The sequence below is a fragment of the Callithrix jacchus genome, chromosome 19 (genome assembly GCF_049354715.1).
Source record: "Callithrix jacchus isolate 240 chromosome 19, calJac240_pri, whole genome shotgun sequence".
Lineage (NCBI taxonomy): Eukaryota > Metazoa > Chordata > Mammalia > Primates > Cebidae > Callithrix > Callithrix jacchus.
In genome coordinates, this window is record NC_133520.1 from 34,444,546 (window position 1) to 34,465,257 (window position 20,712).

General features: G+C 49.6%; 1 protein-coding gene across 1 annotated transcript; it reads right to left on the minus strand.

The window, feature by feature from the left end:
• Nucleotides 1-1,368: 1,368 nt before the first annotated feature.
• Nucleotides 1,369-19,400, minus strand: PIGR (polymeric immunoglobulin receptor). Its single transcript, XM_002760737.7, has 11 exons — nt 19,270-19,400; nt 13,450-13,545; nt 12,096-12,440; nt 9,836-10,492; nt 8,201-8,533; nt 7,164-7,490; nt 5,410-5,590; nt 4,880-5,001; nt 4,115-4,246; nt 3,941-3,999; nt 1,369-2,953 (listed from the first exon to the last, which is right to left on the minus strand). The coding sequence occupies exons 2-11, from the start codon at nt 13,490-13,492 to the stop codon at nt 2,858-2,860; spliced, it is 2,295 nt and encodes a 764-aa protein (XP_002760783.2). The 5' UTR covers nt 13,493-13,545; nt 19,270-19,400; the 3' UTR covers nt 1,369-2,857.
• Between the last annotated feature and the right edge of the window lie 1,312 nt (nt 19,401-20,712).

The window sequence follows — 20,712 nt, forward strand, 5'->3', positions numbered from 1 at the left end:
TCTTTACATATTGGACTTTAAAAAATAATAAAAATTAAGAGAATTCAAGAATTTGGGGAAGATTTCCTTGTCATCAAATGTTTAAATAGCTCCTTGAATGCTCGGGGCCACGGACCATTGCTAACTGGTTTATCACCATCAGTCTTGCAGTTGATTGCCCCTGCCTTGTACTGAGCTGAAGCACATCCCCTCCAAACTCATGCCCACTGGAACCTATGGACCAGCCTCCTTCTTTAAAAGGGTTTCTCGTGCTACATGTGGGGGCAGATGGACTTTGGACTGACAATATCACTTAGGAATAATATAAGGTCACCTTTGGCTTTAGTGACATTTCTTGACCTTTGCTTCTAGGGACTGGGATAGGTGGCACGAGCTCAGGACTTGCTAGCTGATTATTGGCACTGATAACAGAAGTTGCATTTTAATTCTCTACCATACACCAGGCCCTTCGGTGAGTCAGAGAACAGCTTCCTGGAGGGGTAAGACAGTGGTAGGTTCTGACACACCTTGTCATTTTGATTCTCCTGGAACGATCTGGTGCATTCCAGAAGCGATGCATGCCTAGCAAAGAGAGAAATAAACATTCCTGATGCCCCCTCTTCTGGCTAGATAGAAGCCCAAGGCTCTGACCCAGGTCGGGGCCTCGGAGCTGAGCCTGAGTACTGTAATTAGTGGGGCTGGAGGGGAAATCAAAAGAGGACTGAAGGCTGAGTCCTGGGAAAGTGTAGGTTCGGGAAGCTCGTAGCAGCCTCAGCATTATGTGCAAGGCCTGAGTGGAAGCAAAGGTTCCCATCATGCCGGATGGTAGACTGGGGAGAACTCTCGCAGAGAGGACTCTCCACACGCAGAAGCCCTGTGGAAGAGTCTAGGGGTGAGATGGGGGGCTAGCTGCCAACAGACAGCTTGGACAGTCCTTATAGGATATGACATGGTTTTACACCAGAACTTAGGAATGATCTTAACAGACCAGGGGGACCCGGGGTGCCTAAAAGTGGGACCGAAGCAAAAGGCAGATGCAATGGCTCACGCTTGGGTCCCCAGCACCTTGGGAGGCAGAGGTGGGAGGATCAATTAAGCCCAGGAATTCGAGACCCGCCTGGACAACGTGGCAAAATTCTGTCTCTACAAAGAAGCACAAAAAGTTAGCCAGTGTGGTGGCAGATGCCACCAGCTTCTCTGGAGGCTGAGGTGGGAGAATCACTTGAGCCCAAAGGTCGAGGCTGCAGTGAGTCATGATTGCACCACTGCACTCCAGCCTGGGCAACAGAGTGCCCTGTCAAAAAACGAAAAAAGAAAAGAAAAAGAAGGGCTCTGAAGGGGCCACCTGGGAGACAGAAGGTATTGGGGACAAATACAATCTGAGCCTCCTTGGTGGCAATCACAGTCTTTAATTATTCATTGTCATATTTCTGATTTGTTAGCAAGTATCAACTTGTAGGCTGGCTGAAGTACAGAAATCAGAGGGAAAAAGAAACGAAATTTTAGCTTTCTGGAGAGCTGCCCCTCTGTGGCATCACTTTGCTTCCCTTCAACTTGGAACTCTTGAAACATCAGGGGTTGTGAGGGTTTGGCTGTTCTTGTATCTTAGGTCCATGTGAGTGACAGAAATGGATAGGGTTGTTTTCCCTCAGGTGGGGTCTGGGAAAGATCAGTCTCCTTCCTTTATATTTTCTCTTCTTCCTCCTCTTCCTTATTCTAAAACTGTACCTCCAAAAGACGGGCAGCGACTCTTGCAGAGAGATCCCTGGCCCAGGACAGGTGACATCAAATTTTGTTTATCTCACTGAGAACCCTTGAGAAAAACACTTCAGGGCTGGGTGCAGTGGCTCATGCCTGTAATCCCAGCCCTTGGAGAGGCTGAGGAGGGCGGATCACTTGAGGCCAAGAGTTCAAGGCCAGCCTAGTAAACATGGCAAAACCCTGTCTCTATAAAAAAAATTAGCCAGACATGGTGGCACATGTATGTAGTCCCAGCTACTCAAGAGGTTGAGGCATGAGAATCACTTGAACCCAGAAGGTGGAGGTTGCAGTGAGCTGAGATCATGCCACTGCATTCCAGCCTGGGTGACACAATGAGACTATGCCTCAAAAAAAAAAAAAAAAGAAAGGAAAAAAAAAAAAAACACACTTCACTCCTCCAAACCTCAATGTCCTCACATGTGAAATAGTAAGAATGTGCGTTTATAATGACCTATATGTATTTCCTTCATACATGACCTAAGGCCTTAGGACTCGAGATATTTTATGACATCTCCCAATAGAGGCAGAGGTGAGCACACCTGGTGAGGAGTTAAGACTCAGTGAGTATAAATTCACCAAGAGGAGCTGTGGCTTCTTTTACTGGTGTCCTCAGAAAGGCTGTCAGCGAGGTTGGTGGCACACCTGCTCCCGCCTCCAGCAGAGCGCTTGGACTCTAGTACATATTCAAATATACCTTTGGATGGAAGGAAAGAAGAGAGGAAGGACGGGAGGGAGGAATGGAGTGGAGGGAAAAATTCTGTTGCCATCCCATGATAAGGGTGCAGAGAGGCACCACGTCTCCTTTCTGCAATCAGCTCTCCCACCCTGGTCCCTCTTCCTTCAAGGGACACCTGAGGACTTCTCTATCTCCTCCATACCTGAGGTTCTCTCAACAGAAAGAAGCTACAAGTGGAACCTCCTCACGCCACCCTCACCCCCAATAGGAGCAATTAGACCAGTGTCATTGAGGAGGGGACCAGCATGCCGCTGAGGACAGCAGGAAAAACCTAGGCAGGTGGGAGGGCAGGCAGTGGGGTCCCCGGGAGCCGAGGGCCCCAGGATCGACATGATTCTGAAGGTGATTGTCATGGGTGCAGGGAGCAGGCGGCGGCAGCATCTAAGCTTCCCGGGGGCCGTCCTGGGCCTCAGTGGCCACCGTGCTCGACTGCAGCAGGAAGTCTCTGTAGACCATCTCGGCTTCCTCCTTGGATGACTAAGGGGCAACAGGAGAAGCGTCAGTGTTGGGGGCGCTGGCTCAGTGTGTGGAGTCAGAGGGGAGGGGAGGGGAGGTACTCAGTGTCCTGAATTCATGATCTTGACCCAAGTAACACAAGCAGGTGGGGACCACCGTTCTCATCCCAGCCCCCATGCTCACCAACAACGATGCATTTTGAGAAATGGAAAGTTGCCGCCTCTAAAAATATCTCCCTCTGTCTCACTACCTCCTTCTGACACATGGAGTGGAACCACCTCGGTTGCCCGGGCCTGTCCCGGGAAGCTGTGCCCACACAATCCATGGGCAAGGTGCCCTAGGCTGGGGTCAACCACGGTGGCTTATGTTTTTCTTTCTCTACCAGCCCAGAGAGGTAGCTTTTTGGCACCACGAAGCTAAAGGGGAAGGCTGTCTCCAGGAATAACTTATTCTGACTTTGCTAAATGCCAGAGCTGTTTCAAGAAAAAGTAGATACGATAAAACAAAACAACTATCGCCTCGAGATTAGAGGCACGAGATGTTATTTTCTGGGTGCCCTGAGTCCTAGGGAAGTTGGAGGGAATGGTAATATGGGCAAAAGGACCAGGCAAAAGGCTGGTCCTGAGCCAATCCTCAAGGGAGGATGTGTGGCCCAAGGTCCTTGTGTCCCCCACCCCAGGAAGAGCATGCATTTCATCAGCAGCATTCAGCCTGCGATGCCATCTTTTATGGGCCTGCTTTCCACATCTCCCACCTACTTCCCTCCTGCAGGTTTACAGTCTAATCATGCAGCTCACTCCTTCCTGGGCCTCATCCACATCAGCATCCCACAACCAGTAAGATATAACTCTTTCTCAAAAGGTCCTGAGGACTCCTGAGGACTATTTACACCATCCTCCCTATTCTGGGATCAGCCCACATGTCGAGGTAGTTCTTCCTGAAGTCTAACTGCAGTCCCTCATGCTGCATTTCCTTATTACATAGTGGGGCTTCCTTCTTCCTCCTCACCCTTTTTGCCTTCTTGGGTTCCTTGGTCTCTGTGGTGCTCTCAGTGGTGGCAACGAACCCTGTGTGAAGAGAGGGGATAGGTTAGCCCTTACTAGCTTCCTTTTTCCAACCCCAACGTGGGGCCAATTCTTGCTCTCCCCAGGGGCTGAGCATTCTCTTGAGTGAGGGCCATACCATCTTTCCCTCCGAGTGATGTCTCCTGAGTGATGGAGGAGGCTCCCATGTTGTCATTGGCTCCAAATTCCCTGGAGTTCTCAAAGTCTGACATGCTAATGTCTGTCCTGTAGCTTCCAATTGAGACTCGGTCTGTACAGGAGGAAGAGGAGTTGGTGTAGGGACAGGGGCTGGGGCCTAGAAGGCCAGAGTGGGTGGATCTGCTGCAGCCCCGCGGGACAGCTGAGGTAGTGCGCCTCTGACGATGGCCCAGGCGGATGGAAAGGATCCTCCCTAGTCCCTTTTTCTGGGTCATCAAGACTTGATAATCCCTGATCTTTGTTTGTCAGTCTGGGAACTTTCAACGCACAGCATCTCCCTTGGTCCTCGCATCAGCCCTGCAAGGTGGCGATTATCACCTCGTCTGGACCCATAAGGAAACCGAGGCATGGCATAAGGATGCCCCAAAGTCACACAGCTCATTAGTTATCCAACTAGTCCAAGCCCAGGGTCTCCCAAAACCCGATCTCCTCTTCCTGGCAGCTCTGCCTCTGAACTTAGACCACGGGTAGTTGGAGATGATTTCCCAAAGATAGTATTTGGACAGCAGCCCAGAATTTAAGTTTTGCATATATGTGGGTTCATCTTTCCCCACCCTGCTTTCTCAGGATCCTATGTTTTAGCCTGTGAAAAAGAAGAGACAACACAGCCTCCTCTATGGGTGGATGATTCAGGACTGAGGGCTGGGGTTGGAGGCGGGAGGCAGGGAGTATCCCAGGGACTCACCCACGTTCTTCCTGTGCCGGGCTCTGGCCACCCCCACGGCCACAGCTCCCAGTGCCAGCACCAGGCCCAGGGGCACCAGGGTGGAGACCAGCGCTCTGGAGCTCCCACCTTGTTCCTCAGAACTGGAAGAAGACTTTACGTTAGTTCATCCCTGGAAGGGAGAGCTGGGGGCCCGAGGAAGTGCTGACAAGGTTGGCTCGGCTATTTTTTCCTCCCAGGTTTATCCACCCCATCCTGCTGATGCAGCTCCCTAGCTCTGCTCTTCTAAGAAGGCTTCCCAGACTGCAAAGGCAAGCACTGGGTCTTGTTGCATCCCAGGCCTGGAAGATGGAACTGCATTGTAAACACCTCCTCAGCCATGGGAAAGGGTAGAGGGTGCCATGGGACCCTCCCACATATAAGCAGAGGTCATAAGGGTTGCCCCAGTGCTCAAGAGACAGACAGGCTTTCCTCCTTGGACCTGGTGGCCCAACCTCAGGTCCTCGGCTCTGGGGTGTTCTCTGAGTGGGGAGCCTTGAATCCTTCCTCACCTGCTGGAATCCACAGATGCTCTGCTCCCACCAGCTTGATCTCCTGCATCTGCCACCGCCTTTTCCTCTGCAAAAAGCCTGGGATCCTGAACAGCTTTGTTCTCAATCTCCTGGACGCCAGACTCCAGCACCTTCTCATCAGGGGCAGCATCTGCTTTCGCTGGGCTGGCATCGCGGGACCCTGCAACAGGAAAGATGGGCCTGGGTCGTGGTTTTTTCCTCCATGCTCTTACTCTTTGAGGTAAAGGAGTCTGGGGAGACTCCATGAGGAATCACAGGGTCAGGGTTCGATCTCAAGGCTATTGGGGTAGGACCCAGGATGACATTAGAAACAGAGCCACTATGGCCTTCGTCAGCTGTCACAGATGATCTCTGCCCCATTACTAACAAAAGTATGGTGGGGACCTTCAAGGCTTTGTGTATTAGATCATCCGTGCATAAAGGCTGACCCATCATTTAGGCCAGGGAGATTTTCACGGCTCTCCAGGCTTCCTGACTGCAGAGTTGGCTGCAATAGTGCTGCCCCCTGGTGGTAGCCTGGGGATGGGTCCCTCAGTGAGTCCCCCTGGCAGGGTCCAGACACAGAAGGATTTCTTGAAGGATTACAAAATACCCTTATTAGGGATAAAACAATTCATGTGAATTTTAAAAGGGGGCTTGAAATGCAAACTTACTAGATGAGGTTGCCTAATTTTCTTAATCAGACCTTGTAAATGAAGGTATCTGGCCTTCTTTTGAGGGCAAGCTTTGGCAAGGGGAAGGAGGATGAACGTATTGCATATGACTGTAATGTATGCATATTATTCTTCTATGCACAGAAGAATATTTCCAGAGAGAGAAGAGATTTCAATTTGGGCTGAAGTGACAACTTTTTTTTTTTTTTTTTTTTTTGAGATGGAGTTTCGCTCTTGTTACCCAGGCTGGAGTGCAATGGCGTGATCTCGGCTCACCACAACCTCTGCCTCCTGGGTTCAGGCAATTCTCCTGCCTCAGCCTCCTGAGTAGCTGAGATTACAGGCATGCGCCACCATGCCCAGCTAATTTTTTATATTTTTAGTAGAGACGGGGTTTCACCTTGTTGACCAGGATGATCTCGATCTCTTGACCTCGTGATCCACCCGCCTCGGCCTCCCAAAGTGCTGGGAGCCACATTACAGGCTTGAGCCACCGCACCCGGCCTTGAAGTGACGACTATTAAACTTGGTTTCTTTTTTGAGACGGAGTCTAGCTCCGTCGCCTAGGCTAAAGTGCAGTGGTGCAATCTCAGTTCACTGCAACCCCACACATCCTGGGTTCAAGCAGTTCCCACACCTCGATCCCCCAAGTAGATGGGATTACAGGCATGTGCCACCATGCCTGGCTAATTTTTGTATTTTTAGTAGAGACAAGGTTTCTCCATGTTGGCCAGGCTGGTCTTGAACTCCTGACCTCAAGTGATCTGCCTACCTCGGCCTCCCAAAGTGCTGGGATTACAGGTGTGAGCCACCACCTTCAGCTGGGACTTGTATAAATGCCGAGGTTAAATAGCAAACCCACTATTTCTACTTAGTTGATATGTCTATTCGAGATGTCCCTTTTGAAGGGCTCAATGAGGCTCTATAGGACCTAAATGTCCCCTCCCTTCCCCACCCACTTTCAGCCTCTGACAGCCAAACACAGGGGGCCAGCACTGATGGAGAGGCTCTGAGGCAGGGGCCTTCAGGAAGTCCTGCCTCTGAGTCTGGGGGGCACAGGCCCTGTCCTTGGAGACTCACCTGCCACCTTCTTCTCTTCAACTGCCACATAGATGGCTGCAGTCTCTCCATAGGCGTGGTCCTGCTTCACACCACACCAATACCAGCCTTCGTCTGCCTTGGTCACTGGGTTCAGGGTCAGGGAGACGAGCCGGCTGTTCTGGTCACAGTTCACGAAGGCCTGGCTCGGGCCTTCATCTTGGCTGGGCAGGGCCTGGCAGCCCTTGTTACTCCACTTGCACCAGTATTTCTCATACGAGTAGAATTTGCATGGGAAGTGGCAGGGGAGCTTGAGAGTCTCTCCCACCACAGCCGTGACATTCCCTGGTACCTTGAGGTTTGGTTCTCCTGGAGGAGGAAGGGCGGTAGAAATAGGCACAGAATTTGGTATTTGGAGATGCTGCAGGGAAGTGACTCTGGTGGGAACCTTTGTCCACAAGTCTTCTTTATATATATATATTTTTTGAGACAGGGTCTCTCTCTGCGTCACCCAGGCTGGAGGGTAGTGGTGCAATCATAGCTCACCACAGCCTCCATCTCCTGGGCTCAAGTGATCCTCCTGTCTTGGCCTCCCAACATTCTGGGATTACAGGCATGCACCAGCATGCTTAGTCTACATTTCCTCTTTGGACAGCATTAGAAATGTTTTCTGACTCCATAAGCAAGGCCATTGTGTGTCTAGGTAATAATTATTATTGATGAGCATCATGGTCAAATCCAAAGTCTACCATAGCCCATGGATTCTTGCACATGGACTTCGTTTTGCTTTCCTCACTCTTCCTTCTCTTCTAGACTCAGTACAAAGAGCTATCTGCAGTCCTCGATTTCAGCTGACTCCTGCACACTGCGAAAGAAGTTCATGCTCTCACTAGTAGGAGGTACCATGTTTGGTATTCTGAGTGTAGGGTGCGTGTTACAGGTATAAAAATGTGACCTCTGGACAGGTGGGCTCTCTCCCATCAGCGTGGAGGCAGGTGAGAGAGGAGGAGGAGTGGCTGGGGATGCGGCTGCTGGCTGGAGAGGTCTTAGAGCTTTCTCCCTCCCTGTTCAGCTCTTACCTTCTATAATCTTGATCTCCACAGTGGTCCTCCAGCGAGTATCGCCATTGGTCAGACACCAGTAGAAGCCAGCGTCCTGGCTGGTGAGCTGGTTGAGGATGACGGTGTAGGTGCCGTTGCCAGGCTCCTGGTGCAGGGCGAGCCGGCCCTCGTACTGTTCCTGAACCAGCCCATCGCTCTCCACCAGCAGGGGGCAGTGGCCATTCTGGGTCCCTTCCCAGCGACACCAGTACTTGATGCTTTTGCTTTCCTTAGGGTTGTAGGGACAGACCACGGCCACAGAGCCTCCTGCCACCCCCTTCACCACAGTGGGGCTGCGGGGAATTGTGGACTCTGGAAGCACAGACAGAAATGGGATGGAAGGATGGTCACTTGGGAAGAGCCTTGCGTGGCCTGAGAAGTCTTTTGCCCTGGGGTCTCAGCCAGGATGGGGGGATGAAGTTTATACGCATCACCTTACCCTCCTCAGAAAATGAAAAGGAACCTTCCTAATGTCACAGAGCCTGCAGCTGGAGCCACCGGGGCCAGACTCCAGGGACAAGGAGTGTCCCCATCAGCCCAGACATGTCATTCTGAGCAGAGAATGGAAGGAGTCAAAGGAAAGAAAGCAGCTCTTCTCCTGTGGCTTCTTACAAAGTCTCCCTTTGTATAAGTTTTGGCCTGTTTATTAGTCTATTCCACAAAAATGGCCAACTGGATCATTTCCAAATCAAGAAAATGTTTTTAGAATGGTGTGATGTATAATACAAACCAAGTAGCACAGGTGACCTTAATTGTTGGGGCCCCAAGGGACATCTCAAAGAGGACAGCCATTCTCCAGGCAGCTGAAGCTGAGGTTCAGAGAGAACCCACGTGACCAAAGACGCAGGGGGACCTGGTGAGGACCTGGAGCTGGATATGGACAGGACGTGCAGGGAACATAAGCCCCTTTAAGAAAAGTCACAAGCACAGAACTACAAGGAATGGTTTGCTACTTCTCACAAGGGCAATTCTGTGCAGAGTGCTCTGGGAGAGAAGGAACTGAGATTTAATTCTTTCACCATGCTGATGGCTCGCAAGAGTAGGGCTGAGCGGGCCAGATGGGGCCGATTCACAAATAACCCTATGAGATGTGGGAGTGAAACATTTAGAAGCTGGGGCACTCCAGTTGGAACACGTTGAGACCAAGAGAAACCAATCTTTTCCCATCTGAATGTGAGGGATGAGGGGTGCAGGGTGGGGCTTATCACTGAGACCAAGATAAGCCAGTCTTTTCCCATCTTGTTCAGGGGCCAGGGGAGGGGACAGAGGGCCCATGCGGATCCTGCCACCACCACCCTGAAACACTGTCTAATAAGTTCTTAGACTATCCTAATGCTCAATTGGAAGCATTACTCACTGCTTACTTGTTAAGCTGTGACAGCCATCAAAAGGACTTTGATAACAGAAGAGTAATTAGGAGCTACCACCAGGCAGAGGCTGCTTTTTCTCGCTGTCTCCTGCAGCAGCCCACTCAGCCTCCAGTTCGAGACTGGTCAGTGACTGGATGCTGTCAGCTGATTGATGACTATTGATGAATGGACTCACAGGGAGCTGAGCTGGGCCCTCATCTGTGAGACTGCCCCACCTCCTCTCCATCCCTCTCTAGGGTCTTACCCTCATTGACGAAGAGCTGCCAGGCCTGGATGGGCCAGCCTTCCTGCAGCTGACCATCCGGGTGGGCTCCGCACAGGTAGCGCCCTGCATCCTCCTTCCTCAGGCCCGTGATCAGCACACTCAACAAGCCATTCTTGTCCTTGGGGCTAAGCAGGATCCTGCCCTCAAAGGCTGGAGCCCTCTTCCCCAGGGTGTTGATGAGAATGTCACAGTTTTCCCCATTGCTCACCCGGCACAGAAATTTGGGCAAGTTTGCCACCTCAGGGCCCAGGGCACAGTTGAAGGTCACTGAGCCCCTCAGGTCTCCATAAACCAGCTCGGGCTCGGGCGCTAGCACTTGGAGGTTAACATTCTTCTTGTCAGCCTGGGAATCAACCCCGGCCTGGCAGAAATACATCCCTGCATCGCTGAGCCTGAGTTGGTTGATGACGATGATGAACATTAACTGGTCAGTACCGTGAATATCAAGGTGTATTCTGCCCTTATAGTTGGGACTCACATACGAGGTGGTGTCAGTGATCAGCACAGGGTTCTCGCCTATCATCTTGTAAAAGGACTTTTTCTTCTCAGCATCCTCAGACTTGATAGGGCAGTTGATGGTCACTGTTCTGCCCACGTCCACTGTGTAGACTTCAGTGTTATTTAGGAGCCCAGGATCTGCAGGATGGGGGGTGCAGGGTGGGGCAAGCTGTGATTCTAATTTCTTGCAACATGGGACTATTTTCTATTCCCAGTTAGGGTGTGGGTGGGCTTATAACCTGGAATGTTCTCCTTCCCAGAGGATCACTGTCAGAATATGTCTTCCGAGGCCCAGCTTGACAGCTGTCTCCTCCGTGAAAACTTCCCCAGCTGACATGAATCTCTCCCTGCCCTGTGCTTTCTAGATACATCTGCATCACTTATCACATCCAATCTGGTATATGGTTAATTATGCTCTCCATGGACTGGAAGTTCCTTGAGGGCAGGGACATGTTTTCCTCATGTTTGAGCCCTCTGCTGTGACAAGCACAATGCCTCTGGATAGTAGGTGGCCAAATGAATGTGCGTTGAAATGAACAGAATGAATGTAAATCCAGGGTGATGGATTTCAATGCACTTCAATAAAAGTTTCTAAAAATTACAACGGTCTAAATGTGGAACGGGCTGTCTCATGGAGCATTGAGTTTCTGCTAAGGTGCTTAATCAGAGGCTGCTTACCCATCATCTACACGCTCTTCTAGGCAGCTGGATTGGGCGAACTCTAAGCTCTCTTTGCCTCTTAAGATTCTGTGCTTTTGAGACTTTATCCCCACTGAAATGACCTCTTCATTTAGTCCGCAGACAATAGTATACATATTCCAAAGGAGCCAAACTTATCTTTGGGGGTCCCTCTAAATTTCTTTCCTCCCTTAAGCAGACAATAGTATACATATTCCAAAGGAGTCAAACCTATCTTTGGGGGTCCCTCTAAATTTCTTTCCTCCCTTAAGCAGACAATAGTATACATATTCCAAAGGAGCCAAACCTATCTTTGGGGGTCCCTCTAAGTTTCTTTCCTCCCTTAAGCAGACAATAGTATACACATTCCAAAGGAGCCAAACCTATCTATCTTTGGGGGTTCCTCTAAATTTCTTTCCTCCCTCAAGATCTCTTTTAGTTGCCCTTGATTGTCTACAATAGCCTCATTGTTAAACCCTTTCAGAAAGAGATTTTCCTTTTTTCTCTGTCTCCAACTAGAAAAGGCTTGTTCGCAATCCATCCCTTCAGGATCTTGGTCTTTGGTCAAGAACTAACAATCTAATTTACCCTGATAATACTGAAGAACTAAGGGTTCCCGGGTTAAAAATGTATATACATTTTACAGGAAGCCATCTGGTGGCCCAAACATTGACGGAAAGGTGCATTAATGATGGGGATTTTAAGATCCCTATAAATCTCCCCCTGCTTTTTCTATCTCCTTAGGCTGATGTCAGATTTCCCTTTCTATCTGTAGCAAATGCACGGAAGTTTGTCCTATTCATACCTTTCTAAGCTGGAGTCTCCAGAAAGCCCAAAATGTTATAGGCCACCAAGTCCTCCAAAGGTTCACTCATCACCCCCAAGTAGGCCCTATCTGTCTCCTTCTCTTGTTCTGAGAATTCTTTGCCTGGGGAGAGAGGAGCCTTCTGACCTCCTGCCGGTCTATGCATCGTTGTCAGGAAGTTCCTCCTCCAGCCCTTCATGCACCTTAGAGAATTCCCTCTAACTTTAGCCCAGAAGCCAAAGGAGACTGGATCCTTACCCTGGCTGACCTCCAGGCTGACGTCAAAGGACAGGCCTCGGCCATTGATGCCCAGACCACACTTGTAGCGCCCAGAGTCATCCCGGCTCAGCTGGGCAATGTTCACCACAAATGTGCCATTCTCTGGGAAGTTGGTGAGGTTAGCCCTGCCTGTGTAGCTGTTGGAGACATAGCCCTCCGAGGAGATGAGGGTTGTGCAGCGGCCGCTGGCTCCCTGCCGGCACCAGTACTTCCGGGTGTGCCGGTTGACAGAGGTGGGTGGATAGTAGCACGTGATGGACACTGAGTTACCTTCCACACTACTCACCTCCTGGGGACCAAATATGGGACTCTTCGTGGATATGGCTGTGGGTACAGAAGAGAGAGGCTTTGTGAGGCTCTCAGGAGGTAAAGCCTGTTTCAGATAACCCACCCTGTGGAGATGTGGTTTTCTACCTGATACATAGGCCCTCTGTTGATAATTTATCATATATTATAGCTGGAAAATTGCTGAGATTATAAATAAAGTGACTGCTTTAATCATGATTAAATTTTACTGGTAATTCATTAATGATACCCATTTCAAGGACAAGGGAATGACAAATTTATCATATCCCCTGTTTTTTATTTTTTGTTTTTTTTTGAGACAGAGTCTCTCTCTGTCGCCCAGGCTGGCATCCAGTGGCGCAATCTCGGCTCAATGCAACCTGCGCTTCCCAGGTTCAAGCAATTCTCATGTCTGAGCCTCCCAAGTAGCTGGGACTATAGGTGCATGCTGGCTAATTTTTGTTTTTATTTAGTAGAGACAAGGTGTCTCCATGTTGGCTAGGCTGGTCTCGAACTCCCAACCTCAAGCAATCCACCCGCCTTGGCTTCTCAAAGTGCTAGGATTATAGCTGTGCCACTGCATCCAGCCATCCCTTGTTTTTTTAAAACAAGAACACCACTTTTGTCGGTGTTACATGTTTGCCATGTGTTATTTCCTTATATTTCTAAAAACACTTTGTAAATGATTTTCTTTTCTTTTTTTTCCCAGATAAAAATATTGAGAGCCAGGAAGGATAAGTGACTTCCCTCGAATTCTGCAGTGGATAGAGATGCTTGGTTGAAGTCACATTCTTTCTTATTCTCAGAGAGGATCCTTCACAGACCCCTGGCCTTGAGAATAGGAAGCACCATTCCTGTCCCCGGCTTCCAAGGCTCACAGATACGGCCTTTCGGCATTGTCTCTGTGTGACTCTTCCTCAAGGGGGTGCCCATTTTGAGAGGGACATCCCTGTGGATGAGTCTGACTTTAGTGTCCCCAGGGAGGTGAGCCCTGGAGTCAGCAGGCTGGAGGGGTGGAGCCTGGGCAGTTGGGACCTGGCAGACACACCTGGGAAGACCACCAGCAGGCAGGTGAGTGCGAAGAGCAGCATTGCTGGTGACTCCTGGGTGCCGCACGGCTCAGGCCGACTCCTTGTGTGCAGTGCTGAAAAACAATAACCACAAGATGAAGCTCCCCTTGTCTTCCAAGACTAGTCGACCTTAGAGTTTCTGTGACTCCTGTTTGGTTTTATATCTCCAGCAACTGACATAAATCCTATGGAATGAATCAGTGCCTCCACCTTTTTCGTAACAACTCATTCTTACCATCCTTCAATGCTTATATTTCCTCAGTAGTTATAAGTAGCTTTTTCTTCTCAACTAAGCTGCAAGTTCCTTTGGGATAGAGATACTGTGTCATCTGTTCTGTTCCCCCGCCCACGAGGCACGGTCCCAGGCACACCGTAAGCACTCAGAGATGGCTTGCTGGGTGATCGCTTCCTGCCAATACGTGGCCCCATCTTTCTGTTTCAGCTGTCGCCCTACATCCCTGGGAGGTGAAGCAGGCTGACATATTTCATGGTGTGTTCAGATGAGGAAACTGAGACCCACAGAGGAGGTGTAATGATTATTAAGGCTTTAATGTAGTGATGATGGTCCTAACCCCATTGATGGCTCTCTTATCCTGTCCCAGGCCACTGCATGGAATAATTCATGTGTATTATCTCATATAGACTTGATATCAGTCCTATAAGGTTAGTATTCTTATCCACTTTCATAGGGGAGGAAATGAAGGCTTAAAGGTTAAGTACTTTCCTCAAGGGCACACGGGGGTTAAGTGTGTGGGGGTACACAGAAGAGGGGTTGGGGACGACTTAGGCCCAGCTTTGTCTGACTGCAAAGTCCATGTTCTTAACCTCTCCACTGTGCTGTATCACACCCCAGATACAGCAGCACGCTTTTACCTTATGCGTATTCGTGTTATTTGTAGAGATCCTGTCACTTACGAAAGCACTATCTATCATTTACGTTATTTCATTTGAGCCTTACATGTTCCCTAGAAATAAGACAGACAGGTATAATCACAACCATTTTATGGATAAGAACGTGGAGGTCTTGAAATACTGAATGATAGGCTATGTTTTCCCAGTGACTCGATTATGGGATTGGCATTAAAAGCGTAGGTGTTAGGGTCTTGCAATCCTCCCTGGTAAGGCCTGGTAGACCATAAAGAAACAAGGTAAGACCACTCAGACGGAGCAACCCGTGTGGACTTTGTCACCACAGTGGACGCAGCCCAGGGCTCGGGAGGGTTGAGGATCCCGGGGGCCCACCGGACAGCAGCTGTCATCAAGACCCCAACTATAGCCTAGAGGAGAGAGGAGTCCCCACTTTCCCAGACTTTGACAGACTTTAAACTTCGGAGTTGTCTTGACAAAGAGAGTGTTAAATGATCATAAGCTTGGGCAGTAATGAGTGTCCATAAAGATAAGGACGCTGTAAGCAGGAGGAAGCTGGGCATTAACTCCCAGACCTCCCACACCACCCTGGCCCCTGCTCCTGCTCCCAGAGTCCCTTCACCAGCCTGAGCCAAAGGCAATACAGTTGTTTATCTTGATTATTTCTTTGCTGCAGGGGACTTTCCCAGCAAGGAACCTTTTATTTCCTTGTAAAGATAAAGGTATTTTGTTTCTGCAGTTCCTTGGAAGTGTCAGGGGAGGGAGTGGGAACAGATATGGGTGTCAGATGGCAATGCTGAGGCTCTCTTCAGTCTGGTTAATTGCCTCAGACCTTTCTCACCAGGTCAATGATTAACCTGTGGAGTGGGGCCTTAGCCAAATGCTAGTCAGCTCCAGCGTGGAAGCACTCTGGAGATGCTGGCTGAGGTATCACCACCTGAGTGGGCACTCCAGGCTGGCATGAGAGATGCTCCCAGGTGGGAATGGCTTTCAGGAGGCCTGGAAGTCTAGGGAATGGTTGGGATGGGCTGGCTGCAAAGTCCTGAGGGGTCTACCATTTGCTGCTTGTGCTGGCACAGGATGGGTGCAGTCACAGGTGGGAGGACAAAATGCTGCCTGCTTTTAAGAACCCACACCAGCAGCAGCTAGCCTTGGTTCTTGTTCCTGTCCTTACCTCTAGATAAGCAAGCTTTCTAGTGTTTCTGTGAGACAGGAGTGGTCTTCCCTCAAGCTGAGCTGGGGAACGCAGCCCTCTTCTGGATTTGCCCTGGGTTGCAGAGTCAGGTGCCAACTTCTCCAAGGTGAGGTTCCTGACCTCCATCCCAGACTTCTCATGTTGTGACATGTTTGGTGGCTGTGCATGTTTGTGTAGAGAGGGGGCATGTGTGTGCATCCATTACCCTCTGCACAGTCTCAAGCCAGGGATGAGAGCATCAGGCATGCACATGCAGGTCTAGCAGACAGCAACCTCACCGGGATGCACACAGTGCAGTCCTAGAGGAGATGATTGTCAGGAGAGGAGACCCTTGCTCTTGGGAACAGGAGCGCTTCTTTGCCCTAAGCTAAAACTTGAAGCACAATTTCTCTAACAGCAGCTGAAAGGACCCTGAGCTTTCAGAATCACTGGAGACCCTATTCTCTCAAAACCAGAGACTTTCTTCCAAACCTAGGGGATGCAAATCTCAGAGAGAACCCCCCAGAGTGTCTGGGGCTAGATTTAAAGGATTTGCTTAAGGAAGGAAGAAAAAGAGCATAACGTTGGGCACCTGCTATTTGCCAAAGGCTTTGCTAGGTTCTTTACCTGTATGACTTCATCCATCAGCACAACCACCCCAGAGACAGATATTGTTATCTTCATGTCACAGGTGGGATATCTAAGGGTTATAGGGATTCTTCATCCCAAGACCCACTGCCGAATTGGAATTTGAGGTCACCACCTCGTTATCCTTTTTAAATGAACAGAGGGGCCTGCTTTATCGGGTTTGTATGTGATACTATACCATGCATGAGGGCAGGTTTTTCTCCTCTTTAAACTAGCAGCTGTTTTTTCACTGCTGAGGCTAGGATGTGCTAGATTATTTTCATTTACTAAGTTAGTGTCCCAACATATTTGTAACGTATGTCCCCACAGTTGGATTAGGGCAGGAGTGTAAGCTGTGCTGAAGAATCGTTTTTCCTTTTATGAAATGTATTTAACTAGCTCCTATTCAATTAAAGTGACTGCATTCAGGCCTGATTGTGTAGAGTTCAAACCTTTGTCCATCTAAGCCCAGGTGTCCCTCTTTTTCAGAGGAAGAAAGTTCCCCTGGACTTGACAGGAGAGTAGAAGTCTGCTTGCAGGGCATCCTTTGAGGATAGAGAGTGAGGTAGTTAGGTTGGACCCATGTGGGTAAGAGAGGAGACGAGCACTATGGACTAGGCTAGAAGAATGTACACCAAGTTCTTCCCAGGGGCCTTACATGTGTTAATGTGTTTAATTTTTATAGCCACCCTAGGAGGTAGGAGTAAATGGGCAATCCAATTCCATGAGTGAGATAATTGAGGCACAGAGAGGTAAGACATTCTCCCCGGGTTGCACAATTGGCAAGTGACTACGATGGGATTCTGGATCCACAGCATAGGCTCTTAGCCACTCTGCTATACCTCGGAGGGTCTTGCTATTGAAAGGAAGCAGTGGAGAGAGGAAGGAGCAGGATTTCCTATCTTAGAGAAGAGAATTGTTCAGTTCTCCTCTCTCTGCCTTTCACAGAAAAGGTGGTTCTTATAAAGAGACACCTGTGGCCAGGCACGGTGGCTCACGCCTGTAATTCCAGCTCTTTGGGAGGCTGAGGTGGGTGGATCACGAGGTCAGGAGTTTGAGACCAGCCTGACCAACACGGTGAAACCCGTCTCTACTAAAAATGCAAAAGTTAGCTCAGCGTGGCAGCGCGCATCTGTGATCCAGCTATTCGGGAGGCTGAGGCAAGATAATCACTTGAACCCGGGAAGCAGAGGTTGCAGTAAGCCGAGATGGCGCCACTGAGCTCCAGCAAGGCTGACAGAGCAAGACACTGTCTCAAAAAATAAAGAGACACCTGGACCCGGGGGTAGGTGCCAGCAGAGAAATTTCTTCCTGGAGAATATTAGCTGCTGTTTATTTAGCACCTACCACATGTAGACTGTGTAAATAACCATGCCTATAACTAGGCATGTTAATGCCAAAGCCCATTTCCACTCCACCACACTGTGTTGATGCCAGTGACGCTGGGACTCCAGCACCAGTCTCTTCAGAGAGATGGCAAGACATAGATGGAGGGTCTCTGCTGAGCACAATGCATAGGCAATAATTTTTTTAAGTTAGATAGTTTGCTTTTTAAGTGATATCAAAATATCCTCATGACCATATTAAAATGGCTGTACCGATACATCATCATTCACACTTGCTGGGTGACTTTACACCACTCACATAAACTGGGGAATGGTATCACAAAACCAACCCTGCCTACCTCCTCGTTTCTATCAGGGGAGAATGAGGTGAAAGCTTTCTGTGAAAGCTCTGGGCAAGTGGGTTTACTAAATGGAAGCCGGTGTGACCCCACGTTTGATCAACTAAAACCACAGACGTCTAGAGGCCCTAGGAGATAGGCAGAGAGAGTTGCTTTCCTGACTCTGGGCCCAGTGTTCTTTCTGCTACATTAGCACATTCAGGAGCAGGGAGAAGGATGGAGAGAGAATTCCACATCTGCCTCTGGGTAGCCACCAAACAACTGGCTTCTACCCAAGCCCCTGAAATGGCCATCTCCTCTCCAGATGTTAAGGAACATGTAATTCCCCTAGTGAAGGGGGAAGGCGATCACGCAAAATAGGAGCAGCTTTGATGGCTCCAGGCACTGTGGCAGTTGTACAAGGGAACTGGAGGTCAGGGACAGGACCAAGCTGGACCAGCTGCTGCCCTTGTGTGGGGCAGTTTGACAGCTGGCTTGGGATGCTGTCAGGATGGGCAAAGGGAGGGGTGGCCCATGTCTGAGATCTGCTGGCTGCAGAGCCAGGAGGAGCAGCGGGAGCTGACCATGCTGCCTGTGTCTTTAGGGGCTCAGCCCCACCTCACTCAGTGGCCCTGTGAGGATCTCATTCTCTCTACCTCTTGCAAGGGCAGGATGATGTGATGACACACATTTATGTCTCCCGTGGCAGGAATCTGCTAGAGCAAAGCTAGGTGGACTTGGAAAGGATTTCAGAGCTTCTTGGAAAATGAGAAAAAGGAGCTGAACATGCCTTCAGCAGAAAGCCCCAAGTGGGAAACCTCAGAGATTGAAAGAGGACTTGCTGGGTGCCAGACTTTATGTGTATTATCCGATTCCAGGTCTGTCCAGTGTTCGAGAAATCCATGACTAGTTAAACTGAAAATGTGAAACAATTCCTATTTCACTCTAGAGGTTACAAAGCTATTTCACACGTATTTTCTCCTTTGAACCCACACTGAGCCTGAATGATAGGTATCATTTCTATCCTTGCTTTACAGATTAAGAAACGGGAGCTCAGAGAGGTCAGGTGGCTTGCCTAAGGCCACACAGGTGATCACTATGAGGAGTTAGGAAATCCAGGGACAGACCGAGCTGAAAGAGTAGAGCTGCATACGCTCACCACAGAGCTGCACACCCTCACCACAGAGCTGCACACGCTCACCACAGAGCTGCACACGCTTCCCACATGCTGATATTTCTCAGAAAAGGACGGAGGTGGGGGGCTTCCACACACATGTGTCCCTACTTGGCCCACTGGGATCTGCATGCTTACTCCCCGACCACACAGTCAAGCAGTCTGCCCCTTGTCCTTCTCTCCCCATTATCTGGGAGACTGGGAGTTGTGAATGGAGGAGATTGCCCAAGCCACCGTCCCCAGCCCTTTTCAGATAGCATCCCATCTGAAGATCCCAGAGCAGTCACACTTACTTGTAGTCACTTCCTTCTCTCCCGTTGATCTGATATCACAGACACAGCCTGCTGGCCAGTCAGTAACCCCTGCCTCTCTAGGAGCTGCTGGCAGGGCACTGGATACTGCTGCCAAAACTGAAACTCTGCTCAGTGTTTGACCCACACCTGGGCTCTTAAAGGGCCACCCTCCCACAGGCGCCGTGGCCAGCCAGGGCCACGTGACTCTCACAGATCCCTTGCTTTCCTTTCGTTTTGGCTTTCCTGGCTGGCTCCATTGCCTTTCCTTTGACCTTGGGGAGATCTGTTACTGGGAATCCTCCATCATTGCAACTGCAGGATGAGAGACAGAATGTCCAGCGTGAAGATGCTATTCTGTCACTTTCTAGCTGCAAGACCTTAGGCAAGTCACTTTCCTATTCCTTTTCATCTGGAAAAGAGGGATGGTCATACCAAATCTGCAGGTAGAGGATACAGCCAGATATTAGCTGTGAAAAACCTGGCCCAATGCTTGATTTGAAGTTGACATCATCTGATGGTGCACAGGCAGCAGGAGCGGTTCTCATAGTACTTGGTTTCATATCCCCAGTTGCTCGGGAACCCTATCTAAAAACACCCTAGACTAAAAACACCCTTTACACACCTCCTGCAAAGCCCCTTTTACCAGTCCCAGTGCTCCGGGAACTGGCAGGACCATGGTCCTTCCCTTTTCACTCCCTGGAGTCATGAAAGACTCGCTGCTTCTGGGCTTCCCTGATCATGGCTGACCTCAGAGTCTTGTTAGGGCCCAGGCTCTGCTCCATAGCAAGGAGGGTGCTGACTTGCTGAGCTGGAGTAGCACCTCGTTGCCTGTCTCAGTTAGTCCATGCGGGTTGCCAAGACATGACCTGGTTGGGACTCCCAGGTGTTCCCCAAATGATCATGGCAGTCCTGTGACACAAGTGAAGCTCACACCAGAAAACACACACGTGTACCCCCCATCCCTCACCGCAATCTCCCACAGAAATGCTGCCCCATCCTACCTGTGCAGGGCTGACCCAGGCACTCCCTACAGAGTTCTACAGGCCAAACACCAGAAGGGGAAGGAGAAAAAGAGGAACAGAGCCCTGGAGAACACAAGGCAGCCAGAGCCCTGGGTCTTGTTTGAGCTAACACTCGCTTACCTGTGGTTGTTAATGCATAATCACAGATTTCAATGACAAGCAAAAAAACTTCATATTTTCTTTACTTTATGTAGCTTATTTCCTTTTTCTTTTCTTTTCTTTTCTTTTTTTTTTTTTGATTTGCAAATTTGGATTTTCTTTTTTTTGTTTTAGGTTCCGGGATACATGTGCAGAATGTGCAGGTTTGCTACATAGGTATATGTGAGCCTCGGTGGTTTGCTGCACCTATCAACCCATCGCCCCCAGGTACCAAGCCCCGCATGCGTTAGCTATTAGTCCTGATGCTCTTCCGCACCCTGCT